This window comes from Gopherus evgoodei, chromosome 5 (genome assembly GCF_007399415.2).
Source record: "Gopherus evgoodei ecotype Sinaloan lineage chromosome 5, rGopEvg1_v1.p, whole genome shotgun sequence".
Taxonomy (NCBI): domain Eukaryota; kingdom Metazoa; phylum Chordata; order Testudines; family Testudinidae; genus Gopherus; species Gopherus evgoodei.
In genome coordinates this window covers 126,093,359-126,109,135 of record NC_044326.1, presented here as the reverse complement: position 1 = coordinate 126,109,135, position 15,777 = coordinate 126,093,359, and the positions used below count along the sequence as shown (strand labels likewise).

The 15,777-nt window shown below is 43.2% G+C and overlaps 1 protein-coding gene across 2 annotated transcripts in view; it reads left to right on the top strand.

Annotated features, from left to right (window-relative positions):
• The window catches only part of CDS1 (CDP-diacylglycerol synthase 1), a 92,643-nt gene that overhangs the window by 58,286 nt on the left and 18,580 nt on the right, over positions 1–15,777 (top strand). For both annotated transcript variants that reach the window (XM_030564967.1, XM_030564968.1), the window contains exons 7-8: positions 9,244–9,326; positions 11,840–11,927. In XM_030564967.1, the coding sequence (XP_030420827.1) occupies positions 9,244–9,326; positions 11,840–11,927 (171 nt within the window). The remainder of the gene's footprint in view (positions 1–9,243; positions 9,327–11,839; positions 11,928–15,777) is intronic.

The following is a 15,777-nucleotide window of genomic DNA, read 5'->3' as shown; positions in this document are numbered from 1 at the left end:
CTTGGCCAGCCAGTTAAAATGGGCCAAGAGGGTGGGAACGGTTACACGCAGCCAGACCAGGCAAGCTTCCAGACCCATCCCTGTTCCTGAGCCGTCCACAGGGGCCCCGTCTGTGTTAGCAGAGACCCAGACAGAGATAGTTGACCCGGATCCCCTGCCAACGACTGCAACAGCCACAGTACTTCCAGTCCCAGACCTGGACCTGGAAACGCAACCAGCACCAGAACCATTGCCAGCACTGACGCCAGCGCTTGCAAACGCATCTTCAACCCCAACACCAGAGGGTGCCAGTGAGTCTGAACTGGCAGAAACAGCAGACAACCATACCCAAGAGGCTCAGCCAGAGCCTGAAATACCACCTGGTGCACCAGTGGAGAGCGGTTCACCAGCCACGAAAACAATCCCATCACCTATATCGCTTCCCGAAGGGCCAAGCCGAAGTCCACAGTCTGAGGAGGAACTGGTGTCTCCAACCTCCAGGAAACAGTTCCAAACTGAGCAGGAAGCAGATGACAGCCTTCAGAAAGCTTGGGCGGCGGCACGGAGCACCTCACTGCCTCTCAGTTCTTCTAACAGATCTCGGTTTGTTATAGAACAAGGACTTTTATATAGGGAGACTCTTTCTGGTGGACACCGGGAAGACTGGCATCCACAAAAACAGTTGGTGGTTCCAACTAAGTACCAGGGGAAGCTCTTAAGCTTAGCCCATGATCATCCCAGTGGCCATGCTGGGGTGAACAGAACCAAAGACAGGTTGGGGAAGTCCTTCCACTGGGAGGGGATGGGCAAGGATGTTGCCAAGTATGTCTGGTCTTGTGAGGTGTGCCAAAAAGTGGGAAAGCCCCAGGACCAGGTCAAGGCCCCTCTCAAGCCACTTCCCATAATTGAGGTCCCATTTCAGCGAGTAGCTGTGGATATTCTGGGTCCTTTCCCAAAAAAGACCCCCAGAGGAAAGCAGTACATATTAACTTTCGGGGACTTTGCTACCTGATGGCCGGAAGCAGTAGCTCTAGGCAACATTAGCGCTAAAACTGTGTGCCAGGCTCTAATAGACATTTTTGCCAGAGTAGGTTGGCCCTCCGATTATCTTTACGGATTCAGGGACAAATTTCCTGGCAGGGACAATGAAAGAACTGTGGGAAACTCATGGGGTGAATCACTTGGTTGCCACCTTGTACCACCATCAAACCAATGGTCTGGTGGAAAGGTTTAATGGAACTTTGGGGGCCATGATCCGTAAATTCGTGAATGTACACTCCAATGACTGGGACCTAGTGTTGCAGCAGTTGCTCTTTGCTTACAGGGCTGTATCACATCCCAGTTTAGGGTTCTCACCATTTGAGCTTATGTATGGCCACGAGGTTAAGGGGCCATTACAGTTGGTGAAGCAGCAATGGGAGGGGTTTATGCCTTCTCTAGGGACTAATATTCTGGACTTTGTAAGCAACCTACAAAGCACCCTCCGACACTCTTTAGCCCTTGCTAAAGAAAACCTAAAGGATGCTCAAAACGAGCAAAAGGCCTGGTTTGATAAACATACCAGAGAGCGTTCCTTCAAGGCAGGAGACCAGGTTATGGTCTTAAAGGCACAACAGGCCCATAAAATGGAAGCATCATGGGAAGGGCCATTCACGGTCCAAGAGCTCCTGGGAGCTGTTAACTACCTCATAGCATTTCCCAATTCCTCCCTAAAGCCCCGAGTGTACCACGTTAATTCTCTCAAGCCCTTTTATTACAGAGACTTACAGGTTTGTCAGTTCACAGCCCAGGGAGGAGATGACGCTGAGTGGCCTGATGGTGTCTACGGTAAAGGGAAAAGTAACGGTGGCATGGGAGAGGTGACCCTCTCCACAACCGGGAAGGTTCTGCAGTGGCAACAGATCAAGAAGTTGATGCACTCTCCTGTGAAAGTTCCCTAAAAGCAACTGGTTAAAAATTGTCCTTACAATGTGAAAAATCTTGTAGTTTTACTTAATTAGTGGCATATGTAAGGATGCATGTGTTTATTGATCTGTTTATTTTAAAGTTCTAGGGAGAAATCACTGCCAGTGTACTTCCACACTGTCAGCGATTTGGGGGGCGTGTCATAAACAGATAAGAAAATTTAATAGCACAGAAGTACTTTATATCTCTTTGACTGTAAAGGGTTAACAAGTTCAGTAAGCCTGGCTGTCACCTGACCAGAGAACCAATCAGAGGACAGGATACTTTCAAATCTTGAGGGAGGGAAGTTTTTGTGCTGTGCTGTTAGTTTTGGTTGTTGTTCACTCTGGGGGCTCAGAGGGATCAGATGTGCAACCAGGTTTCTCTCCAATCTCCCTGATACAGTTTCTTATAGATTCAGAATAGTGAGTACTAAATAGATAAAGCAAGTTAGGCTTATGTTTGTTTTCTTTATTTGCAAATGTGTATTTGGTTGGAAGGAGTTCAAATGTGCATTTGGCTGAAAGGAGTTCAAATTGGTATTTTGCTGAAAAGATTTTAATTTGTACTTGTATACTTAGGCTGGGAGGGTATTCCCAGTGTCTACAGCTGAAAGACCCTGTACCTATTCCATTTTTTAAAATTTACAAAGATAATTTTTACTGTTTTTTCTTTCTTTAATTAAAAACTTTTCTTTGTTTAAGAACCTAATTGTTTTTTTATTCTGGTGAGACCCCAGGGGACTGGGTCTGGATTTACCAGGGAATTGGTGGGGAGAAAGGAGGGAAGAGGGAGAGAGAGGCTGATTTCTCTCTCTGTTAGGATTACTGTCTCTCTCAGGCAGAATCTGGGAGAGGAAGAGAGAAGGAGTGGGAAAGGTGCATTTTCCTCTCTGTTTTGTGATTCAAGGAGTTTGAATCACAGTGATCTTCCAGGGTAACTCAGGGAGGGGAAGGCTGGGAGAGGCAACGGTGAAGGAAAGGGTTTACTTTCCTTGTGTTAAGATCTAGAGGGTCTGGGTCTTGGGGGTCCTCGGGCAAGGTTTGGGGGGGACCAGAGTGTACTAGGCACTGGAATTCCTGGTTGGTGGCAGCGCTACAGGTTCTAAGCTAGTGATTAAGCTTAGGAGGAATTCATGCTGGTACCCCATCTTTTGGACGCTAAGGTTCAGAGTGGGGAGTTGTACCATGACATGTCTTTCCATACCTCGATGACTGGCTTATTCAAGGGACCTCCGAGGCACAGGTCACCGCTCATGTGAGCTGATCGAGGACCTATTCACCCGTCTAGGCCTGATAATCAATTTGGAAAAATTCACTTTGGTGCCTACGCAGAGAATAGAAATCATAGGGGCCACGCTGGACTCCAATCTTCCAACGGCCAGCTTGCCTCTACCTCGGTTTCAGGCTATAGTCTCCCTTGTACAAAGACTAAAAAGCTTCCCAACAACCTCTGCCCGCACTTGCCTTGGCCTCCTCGGTCACATAGCTGCATACACTTTCGTCACAAAGCACGCCAGACTGCACATGCGTCCTCTTCAAACTTGGCTCGCCTCAATCTATCGTCCATGCAGGGACGCCATAGATATGATACTCACAGTTCCATCGAGCATTCTGGGCTCCCTCGACTGGTGGCTGACGCCATCCCTGGTGTGTACGGGTCGACTGTTCCATCCACCGCAGCCCTCCATGTCCCTAACAATGGACGCCTCGTCTGTCGGCTGGGGTGCTCACCTCGGGCCCTTCGCACTCAAGGCCTTTGGTCCTTTCGGGAATTGGCGCTTCACATGAATGTCCGCGAACTGATAGCGGTCCGACTGGCGTGCCGAACCTTCCAGCGTCATCTACAGGGCCGTTGTGTTGCAGTGTTCACAGACAACACAACGGCCATGTATTCCATAAACAAGCAGGGAGGGATGCGATCTTTCCCCACTTTGTTGAGAGGCGATGCAACTGTGAGACTTCTGCGTAGCCCACTCAATAGATCTGGTAGCCTCCTTTCTCCCGGGCGTCTGGAACTCTCTTGCGGATCACCTGAGAAAGTCCTTTCTGTCCCACGAGTGGTCCATCCGTCCGGACATTCTCCATTCTGTATTCCGGAAGTGGGGCTTTCCCCAGATAGACCTCTTTGTCTCCCGAGAGAACAGGAAATGCCAGGTGTTCTGCTCCCTGTAGGGTCGCTCCCCAGGCTCCCTCTCGGACGCGTTCCTAATTCCCTGGAAAGGTCACCTATTTTATGCCTTCCCACCTTTTCCCCTCGTCCACAGAGTTCTACTCAAACTCCGCAGGGACAGAGCCCAGCTAATACTGATCGCTCTGGCATAGCCGAGACAGCACTGGTACACCCTGCTGCTCGACCTTTCTCTGGCAGACCCGATACCTCTGCCACTCTGCCCGGACCTCATAACGCAGGACTTCGGCAGGCTTCACCACCCGGACCTGCAGTCCCTCCATCTGACAGCATGGCTGCTGTCTGGTTGAACCAGTCTGAATTGCGTTGTTCCACCTCTGTGCAACAGGTGCTACTGGGAAGCAGAAAGCCTTCCACATGGGCAACATATCTTGCCAAGTGGAAGCGATTCTCCCCCTAGTGCGCCCAGCATGACTTTATTCCCGAAAGTGTATCGGTCCCCATTATCTTGGACTACTTATGGTCCCTCAAGGAGCAGGGCCTGGCGATCTCTTCTATAAGGGTGCATCTTGCAGCTATTTCCACCTTCCATCCTGGGGAAACTGGCAGTTTGATCTTCTCTCACCCCATAGTTTCCAGATTCCCTAACGGCTTGGAGTGGCTCTACCCTCAGGTCAAACGCCCATCCCCTACCTGGGATCTGAACCTCGTATTAGCTAGGCTCCTGGGCCCCCCCTTTGAGCCTTTAGCCACATGCTCGCTGCTGTACCTGTCCTGGAAGACAGCCCTCCTCGTCGCTATCACCTTGGCTAGACAAGTATCGGAACTTCGCGCTTTGAGGGTGGATCCTCCGTAAACGGTATTCCACAAGGACAAGGTACAGCTGCGACCGCACCCGGCATTCCTCCCTAAGGTGGTCTCTGCCTTCCGCATTAATCAAGACATCTTTCTACCAGTTTTTTTCCCGAAGCCGCACTCATCGTGCCGGGAACAACAGCTGCATACCCTGGATGTCCGCCGGGCCCTCGCCTTTTACATCCAGAGGACCAAACCTTTCAGACGTTCGCCTCAGCTATTTGTAGCAGTTGCAGAGCGCATGAAGGGCATGCCAATCTCTTCCCAGCGGATCTCATCTTGGGTGACGTCCTGTATCCGGACATGCTACGACTTGGCCCACATTCTGACTGGCCATCTCACCACCCACTCTACTCGGGCTCAAGCCTCATCTGCTGCTTTCCTGGCCCACGTTCCCATCCAGGAAATATGTCACGTGGCTACCTGGTCTTCCATCCACACCTTTGCATCACACTATGCATTGGTCCAGCAGTCCAGAGACGATGCCGCCTTTGGCTCAGCGGTCTTACATTCCGCAACGTCTCGCTCCGACCCCACTGCCTAGGTAAGGCTTGGGAATCACCTGACTGGAATGGATCTGAGCAAGCACTCGAAGAAGAAAAGACGGTTATTCACCTTTGTAACTGTTGTTCGAGATGTGTTGCTCATATCCATTCCAAACCCGCCCTCCTTCCCCACTGTCGGAGTAGCTGGCAAGAAGGAACTGAGGAGTGGAGGGGCTGGCAGGGGTATATATCTGTCACCATAGCGGCGCCACTCCAGGGGGCGCCCTGCCAGCCCACCAAGTGTTGCTAGGGTAAAAATCTCCGACGAATGTGCACGCAGCGCATGCACACCTAACTGGAATGGATAGGAGCAACACATCTCGAAGAACAACAGTTACAAAGGTGAGTAACCGTCTTTTCTCCTCCAGCATTCATAATAGTGCTTAAACATAAAAAATGGGTTTTTAATTTTGTAAGGGCGGGGTCGCACTTAGAGGCTTGCTGTGTGAAAGGGATCAGCAATGCATAAGTTTGAGAACCACTGCACTAACTCTTCATTGCAATTGTAATGTTCTAATCTTTAATTGTCTATTATATGTATGTACAGAATATCACAGTATCACATTCTTTGTTTCATTCACATTAAAATAGAAATGTGGACATTTTTCATATTTAGGCATTGCTATAACCTATGCTGTATGAGATAATTGCTCTCAACTTTAAAATTCTACTAAGTGCATGTCATAGGACAGCCTCACCTGGGTGACCTCCAGTGCCAGGCCATGGTATGACAGGCATGGATGCCTCAGTTTTCCCTGCAGAGACCACAGAAATAGTCCTTAAGTATATGTAACCCTTTCAGGGTTAATTATGAAAGTCCTATATCCATAAATCATAACAAAAGCCCCACAACCATAGTCCATACAGTACATTAAATAGATCCATAGAATCTCTCTGGATAGAAATTCCATGCTTGAATAATAAGAGTAGGAATATATTATCAACCACCTGGCCAGGATGGTGACTGTGAAGTGCCCAAGGAGATTAAAAAGGCTTACAAAAACAAAATATACAATAATAATGGACTATTTCAACTGTTCTTCTATTGACTGGGAACATGTTACCTTGGAAAGGGATGCAGAAATAAAATTTGTAAACACATTAAATGACTGCTTCCTGGAATAGCCAGTCCTGGAACCTACAAGAGGTGAGGCAATTATTGAGTTAATCCTACATGGAATGCAGGATTTGGTCCAAGAGGTGAATATAACTGAGTCACTCAGTAATAGTGACCACAATATAATTAAATTTTTAACATCCTTGTAGGGGGATAAAATGTCAAAGAAACCCACCACAGTAGCATTGAACTTCAAATAAGGGAACTACACAAAAATGAGGAAGCTAGTTAAATGGAAATTAAAAGGAGCAGGCAGAAGAGTGAAAGCCTGCAAACTGCATGGAAGTTATTTTAAAACGCCTTATAAAGGCTCAAACTAAATGCATACCTCAATTTAAAAAAAAAAGGAACCAAAAAAATGCCGCCATGGGTGAACAACTGAGTAAATGAAGTGGTTAGAGGCAAACATGCATTCTTTAAAAACTGGAAGTGAAATCCTAGTGAAGAAAATGGAAAGGTGCATAAACTCTGGAAAGTCAAGGGTAAAAGTATAATTAGGCAGACCAAAAAAGAATTTGAAGAGCAACTAGCAAAAGACCCAAAAACTGACAATACTTTTTTTTTTGAAGTAAATCAGAAGCAGGAAGCCTGTCAAACAATCAGTGGAGCCACTGGACAATTAAGGTGCTAAAGGAGCACTCAAGGAAGACAAGGCCATTGCAGAGAAACTAAATGAAATATTTGTACTAGTGTTCACTGCAGAGGATGTGAGGGAGATTCCCATACCTAAGCCTTTCTTCTTGAGGAACTGTCTCAGACTGAGGTGTCAGTAGAGGAAGTTGTGGAAGAAATTACTAGATCAGACAGTAATAAATCACCAGGAGCAGATGGTATTCACTGAAGAGTTATGAAGGAACTCAAGTAGGAAATTGCAAAACTACTAACTGTGGAATGTACTCTATTGCTTAAATCAGCCCCTGTACCAGATGACTGGAAGGTAGTTCATGTAATGCTGATTTTTAAAAAAGGACTCCAGAGACAATCCTGGCAATTAAACTTTAGTTACCAGGCCAATTGGTTGAAATGATAGTAAAGAACAGAATTATTACATGCACGATAAAGACAACATGGTGAGGAAGAGTCAATGTGGCTTTTATAAAGGGAAGTCATGCCTCACAATCTATCATCATTGTTTGAGGGTGTCAACAAGCATGTGGGCAAGGGTGATTCAGTTGATATAATGTACTTAGGCTTTCTAAAAGTCTTTGACAAGGTCCTTCACCAAAGATTCTAAAGCATAGTAAGCTGCCATGGGATAAGAGGGAAGGGCCTCTCATGGATCAGTAATTGGTTAAAAGATAGGAAACAAAGGGTTGGAATAAATGGTGAGTTTTCATAATGGAGAGTGGTAAATAGTGGGATTCCCAAAGGATCTTTACTGGAGCTAGTGCTGTTCAATATATTCATAAATGATCTGGAAAAAGGGGTGAACAGTGATCTGGCAAAGTTTTTAGATGGTACAAAATTACTCAAGATAGTTAAGTCCAAAGTTGAGTGCAGAGAGTTAGAGACGGATCTCATAAAACTGGGTGAGTGGACAACAAAATGTCTGGTGAAATTTAGTGCTGATAAATGCAAAGTAGCGCACATGGGGAAAAATAATCATATAAAATGATGGGTTCTAGATTACCTTTATCACTCAAGAATGAGATTTTGGAGTCATTTGTGGATAGTTCTCTAAAGACATTACTCAGTGTGCAGTGGTGATCAAAAAGATAATATGCTAGGAACTGTTAGGAAGATGATAATGAAATAGGAAATACCATAATGCCACTATATAAATCTATGTTATGCCTACACCTTGAATATATAGTGGATATACTGGAATTGGAAAAGATACAGAGAAGGGCAGCAACAATGGTTAGGGATGTGGAATACCTTCCATACAAGGATAGTTTAAAAAATCTGGGACAGCTCAGTTTAGAAGAGAGACAGTTAAATGGGGATTGAGATAGAGGTCTATAAAATTATGCTGGTGTGGAGTAAGTGAATAGGGAAGTGTTATTTACCCCTTCACATAATACAAAAATGAGGAGTCACCCAATGAAATTAATAAGTAGCAGGCTTAAAACAAACAAAAAGAAGTACTTCACACAACGCACAGTCAACCCGTGGAACTCATTGCCAGGGGATGTTGTGAAGGCCCAGAGTATAGGTTCAAAAAAGAATTACATCAGTTCATGGAGGACAGGTCCATCAATGGCTATTAGCCAAGATAATCAGGGACACAACCCCATGCTCTGGGTGCTCCTAAACCTCTGACTGCCGGCTGCTGGGATTGGACATAAGGGGATGGATCACTTAATTGCCATGTTTGCTACCTCTGAAGCATGTGGCTTTGGACACTACTAGAAGACAAGATGCTAGGCTAGATGGACCATTGGTCTGACCCAGCATGGCCATTCTTATGTTTCTGTAAATCAAGTGTTTAAACTACAGGATGCAAAATTCTAGGTACATGTTGTAGATATATTTCAAGAGGCCTTCCATGATTGTGATTGCTGTGTTTCAGAAATTAATTTAAATTGTTATACATTGTGTGCATACATCTCTTGCATTGTCACTCAGCCTGGTCTTTCCTTTGAGCTGTACAGCTGCTTTAGCTGAAATTCGGTCTTTAACTATGTGTTTAGATCTATGTTTTCACTAATTATGTTGTTGCACTGTTAACAGTTCGCATGGACTCATGTCACTTTGCTGATCACTGTAACTCAGTCTCATCTTGTCATCCAAAATCTGTTTGAAGGCATGATCTGGTAAGGGGACTGTAATAAGCGGACTTATAATTTTATTGCGTATATATGTATTTCAGTTTGTGTAATTTAGGTCTTATAAAAGCACTATCAGATGTCTTCATCTACCTGCTATAGAATTTAGTCCATTTTACAGTTTTGTTGGCCGAAGTCTAGTAAGGACTACTTTTTTTATAACATTTTAAAATATCAGAAATTAGTAGAGGACCAGACTCTTTGTATGCTACATTTTTCTTGCAAATCTGAAGGCCTCTTACACTGTAAGTCCAGGAGTAACTCCAGTGAAATTATAGGTTTACTCTGGTTTTACACTCGTGTAACATTGCGCAAAATCTTGGCCCAGAGAAAAATGTCTGCAAGAGGCCAAGGTAAAGATTTTAAAAAAGAATATCCTCATGTAGGCTCTTTAATCCACATTTTGGTGCCTATGGCCTCACATCAGCAAGATATTTAAGCACATGAGTAATCCCATCCCTATTCCGCAAAGCACTTAAGCATATGCTCAAGTCCTATTGAAGTAATTGGGACTTGTCTTTAAAATTAAGCACATGCTTAAATAATTTGTTGACTAGGGATGGTGGTATTTGCATGTTAGGCACATGTTTAAGTACCTTGTTGAACTGAGAGCTAAAGTAAATGTGTTCTGAGTTTCAAAATTATGAGGACCCAGCAGCTCTCATTGAACTAACTGGGAGCTGCTGGTTGCTTAGCACTACTGTAAATAGGACACTTATCTAGGAGCCTAACTTCAGGCATCAAATTTTGAGTCTTGACCCAAATAATGTATATAATTCTTATGAATAGGAAACCCTCCTAAAGCAATCCTTAATTCACAATCTTCTTTGACAAATGTGCCGGAATGATTTTCAGTAAAAATACTGAATTGTTAAGTGTCCGGCAAGGATAACTTTAGTACACAAACAAGCTTATCTTGTATTACTTGTCAGACTTTGTTTTGCTTGTACATGAAGTTGAGCTAAAATAACCAAAAAGTATTTCCAGTTTTTGGTACACAGTGGTCATGTGAACAAGGCAAGCTTTATAGTAAATTACACTTTTGTGCTTTATCAGGCAATATCAGTTCGTTTTTTTTTTTAAATACTTAACTTCATATATAAATAGTTCCAATTATCAAGAGTCAAAATACTTCTATTTTCTATTTAAATTTTAAGTGAAACTGATTGGGCCATCTGAAGATCAAATAAATCCCTACTCACTTCTGGGCTGGTGTTAAACTACAATGGTGTAATTAAACTTTACTACTGCAAAACTAAATTGCTTACTAAAGGTAGGGAATGTCCTTTCACTCTGCTGAACACAGATTGAATTTTGGGCTACATCTTCAGTTGTGAAAGACTAAGCAAGCAAGCAGGAGCTCATCTGTGGTCTTCAAAGTGCACTGCCTTGCATAAATTGCTTTTTACTTTCACAATACACACAAAATTGCAGTAATTGTGGGACTGATTACAGATGTAAGATCCAGTTAGAAAACAACACAGCAAACCCCCCCAACTTTGAGTGCACTTGCTTAACAAATCCCTTAACAAGTTTTAAAACTTCCTGTATGAACCAGCATTTTGGGATATTGCACAGCCTCCATAGAAAGCCTATTCCAGTGCTTCTAAGGGAGGTTGTGAAATCCCCATTATTGGAGGTTTTCATGAACAGGATAGACAGTCGCCTTTTAGAGATGATCTAGGTATACTTGGTTCTGCCTCAGTGCAGGAGGCTGGACTAGATGACCTCTTGAGGTCCCTTGAAGCCCTATATTTCCATGATTTTTCTGAGTAAACCTATTACTTATAATTATGTGATTCTGTCAAAGTTCAGCCTGATTCCTTTTCTGCCTGTTACAGCTTTTGTTGTTGAGTTCCAGTTACTACTGAAATAGTCAAGTTTTATGTCTGTCTGCAGAAGTGCCCACTGTTGTGTCAATGTGCATTTTAACTTTCAAAAGGAGTAAAGGAAGACTAATAGACCTACAGGACAAAGTAGAGAGAGAACTCACTGGAGAATGTAGTATATAGCATCTGCCTTAATCCATTACAAGTATTATATTGTTGTGGGGACGGAAAAGAGACCTTTCAAAAAAATTACAGATTTTTTTAATAAGGAAGTTGCTTGGCTTGATGTGATCATGTCATTATCTTGTGACTCTGTTCCTGATTGTTTCTGTTTTTGTTACGTGTAGCACTGATATTCAAATCTGTTATGATACAAAAGTCCTCCAGCTGATGTGCAAATTCAGTACTCAAGTCAAAGGTGCTATATCTAAACACTTTGATAGGTCTTGCTTCCTTTGTTGAATAGAAGCTAAAATAGGTGTAGCTAAACTTCTGGAATTTGCAAAACCAAGTAGGTTGGCTTAACTAGAAACTTACTACATGTTGTCAGTGCTTGATGAATAAAGCAAGAGAATACTACCATTTTGGGGTTTAAACAATGAATATTTTATGTGGTCTTTCAGTTTTAGGTCAGTTTTCCCCACCCTGAAATCTTTCTATTTTATTCCTTAGGTTTCTGGTTCCAATCTCAAGTGTTATCTGCAATGATATTACTGCTTACATTTTTGGATTCTTCTTTGGGAGAACTCCATTAATTAAGGTATTACCATAACAATTCTCTACTCTTTTTTTTTTTAATTTATTGTAAATAAGTAGATACAACTGTCCTGGAATTACTAATATAGCAGACTTGCAACAATCTAACTTTGGTTTTCACACAGACATTCCAAGGTTCATTCAAAACTTATTTATGGAATGACATTTCTCTGGTATTTTGCCAACTGAATATTCATTTTAATTTATAGATGTTATGCTTTTTTAAAAATGTAGTCCATATTGTGGCCAGATGTAGGCTTTTTTCCATAGATCACAAATGGGAGATATTTTGTCCGAAATGAGATCTCCACCCTGTGGGGAGTGCCATCTTGGGACCTCATTGCCTCCCAGGCAAACAAGAAAAATACCCTGTACTGCTCCAGAGCAGCTCTGGGCCAGGCTCAAAAAGCAACATCTTTCTGCTACCTTGGATGGACCACGTCAGATTTGCCTTTCCTCTCATCCCACTAATACCATGAGTTCTGTGAAAAATTTGCAGGCTTGGATTCTCTTCATGGTGCCCAACTGACCGAGTCCGTATTGCTTTTTGAACCTCCTGAAGATCTCAACCCTTCCTCCTATCAGCATCCAGCCATTTCCAGATCCACTGATCCAACACAATGGTGTAACCAGTCACCCCAACCTGGGCCCTCTGCTATTCATGGCCTGGTATTTGGATGGGCATCAGATGTAGAGTGCTCATGTTGGTGGTGGTCCAATACAATCCTTCCTGCTTTAGAAGAGAATGTATCAGGAGATACTATTTGGCCAAATGGAAATGTTTCTCCTCTTGATCACAACAGCATCAGTTATCTCCAAAAGCCATTGTTTCCTGTAGTTTTAGACATCTAATCACTCTCAAGATATTGGGCCTACCCATCAGCTAGGGTCCATCTCGCAGCCTTACATTCTCAGGTGGAGGGCCATACTACCTTCACTCATCCAACAACAGAAAAGCAACACCACAATTGGATCTTAATGTTGTCCTTTCAGTCCTTACTAGGTTTTCTTTTGAACGAATAGCCACTTGTTTCATGTCTCACCTCTCAATGAAAGTTGCTTTCCTAGTTACCATCACATCAGCCAGAAGGGTGAGCAAGTTGGGAGCACTTATGGCAGATCTGCCGCATACCACTTTTTTTATAAAGAGAAGGTCTCGCTTTGCTGCTACCCAAAATTCATCCTATAAGTAATTTATGAGTTTCACATAAATCAAATCATCCACTTACTGGTATTTTTTCCAAAACATCATGCTTCTGGTGAGGCAAGAAGGCTCCACCGTCTTGATGGGTGATGGCGTTCTATTTGCAGAGAACAAAAGCAATAAGGAAAACCTCTAGACTATATATCTCCTTAGCAGAGTAATTAAGGAGTCTCAAGTATGACTTGCGCAGAGACTCTGCAAATGGATCTCAGGCTGCATCCTCCTTTGTTACCAACTAGCATGTATCTCTTCCCTGCCCCCTGCTCTAGGGCATGTGCGCCTGCTCCACTAGAGCGCAAGCAGTCTCTACAACACCTCTACAAAACTTACTTCTACTATATATATATATAGGGTGACTACCTGCAGCTTTATCTGTACCTTTACAAAACATTAGGCATTGGTCCAGATCTGTACTGCACATACAGCAGTGGGAATAGCACTATTGCAGACATCCATACTGTCTGCATCCTCACACTCACCTCCTGTTTGACTACTGCTTTCTAATCTCCCATGTGTGGAATGCACATAGGGACGTTACTTATCTGTAACTGAAGGATGCTGCCTATTAAAATTTTTGATTCAGGCACATGGTGCTCATGCCTGTCCACGTGTGGAACACAGATAGGGACTGTACATCTTGAGGAACCATACTTGTTTGCATAGATGCTCATTCTTCATCTGGTCTCTGCTTTGTAGTGTTAGGGGAGTTTCAAAACTCTATTCGAAGGACCTGCTTGTGATTGTACTTGCAAGACCTTAGAGGAAGTATTGATATGTGTTTTCACTAAATGTAGTGGTGGTGCAATGTTAGCAGCTTCAAAAGCTGCTGGGTTCAGACTATGTATATATATTTTTTTGTAAGCTACTTAATACAGCTACATTAAAAGAGCATATTTATTCAAATTAATGGTATTGTGGGAAAAATCAAGCTTTGTGGCAAAGTTACTTCCTGTTTGGGGTCAGACAGGGATGGGTTTCTCTGTTACTTTTTGACATGGGCTTCCTGTAAAATAAGCCTTTATGACTTTCTTTGGACTTTCCTAAATCATCAAATATAGGCCACTGACCAGGGCATTGTAGAGTGTGTTGGACAATGTGTCCACTTAAACATGGTAAATCCTATGTCCCTGCATTTCCATACTCTGTGTTCCAGTTAACATAATATGATGAGAGAGATTTCTGCGATTAGCAGTCTAGAAAATCTACTATTTATGCCCCACAAACCAACTGAAGTCTTCACTGATATTATTTCTAATTACATTACTTTCTTTCCATGCAGGCCACTCATTAGAACAGTTACTGGGTAAAATTAAGCCATGAACAATTTTTTTCCTCAGTCTACTTCTCCAGTATTTGCTAGTTCTGGAAAATAAGTAGCAATTTGTTCAAGATCTTCACAAACATAAAAACATTTTTTTTCTCTTGGTAATAAATCTTTGGTATTTTACTCATTTGCAAAAAAAGATTTTGTTGTTATCTAGTTCTTTATTCTTCAGTATTTTTGTTTTGTTTTGTTTTTTAGTCGATAGTCAGAATCCCCAAATTGTGCTTGGTGGCATTCTTATGGAACTAAGTTTGCAGGAACTCTCTTCTTTAGGAAAGTGGTGATTTAATTAGATGAAATCATTGCTTTTTTAATATATTATTTTGCATATAGCAATCTTAGGTCAACCCCCTCATGAGCTTGTTTTTTTATAATTAAACCTGTACAGTTAGGGCTTGTGGAAAGGAACTGATAATTAGAAAATGACAGACCTTATTAGTTGGTCTTCCTAAAGGTTTCTCCTTGTGTTAAGGAGCTGAGCTGTTAGATCTCTATAGAGCTTTATGTAACTGTCTTGATGCAATCTACTTGAGGGGTTGTGTACTTGAATCACATGACCAAACGTGTAATTTTAGGCCATTGTTCTACTGGTGCAGGGCAGATAAGGTAGTTCTTCATATTCCAGTTAGCTGGGATAACAATCACTTGGGGTAAGTGGCTGTTGGTAGTGTGTGTTTGGTACTTGCTGTTTGCTGAGCGCGCGTGTGTGTGTGTGTGTGTGTGTTTGTTTGAAGGACCGTCTGCTGTGGCTGGCAGTTGGAAGCTGTGAGCTTCTAAACAAGGTTTGAAATCTAGAAGCCTCTGTTCATTGGCTTAGCCTTAGTCAGAGGGTGGGGCTATAAGGAAGACCAGGGCTTTATAAAGCTGTGAGCAAGCAACCTTGGAGCTTTGCAAACCCGAGCCGCTAATGGGGAGTTTTGAGAGGGAGTTTGGAGGGGGAAGGGGGCAAGGTACACTTGCCATTCTTTAAAACCTTTAGACTAAACTATAATCAAAATTGTTTGATTTAAACAAAACCCCTATCATTAACCTAGGTAGCTGTAGGAGAGAATGCAGGCAGAAGCCCAGCAGCAGAGTGGGGGCTATCCTGTTCATTGTGCTCAGTGTAGCATGTATGATTACCTGCCCTGAGGGTGGGTGGCATATGTGTGCATTTGGTGCAAGGAGCTCTTGGCCATCAGAGACCACGTACGGGCTTTGGAGGCCACGCTGGCAGAACTAGAGGAGCTGAGAGAGGCAGAGAGGTATGTTGATGAGACTTTCCGGGACATTGTAGAGTGGCCTCCTCTCGGTCAGACAACCCCTGCGCTGTTGAGAAGGATGAAA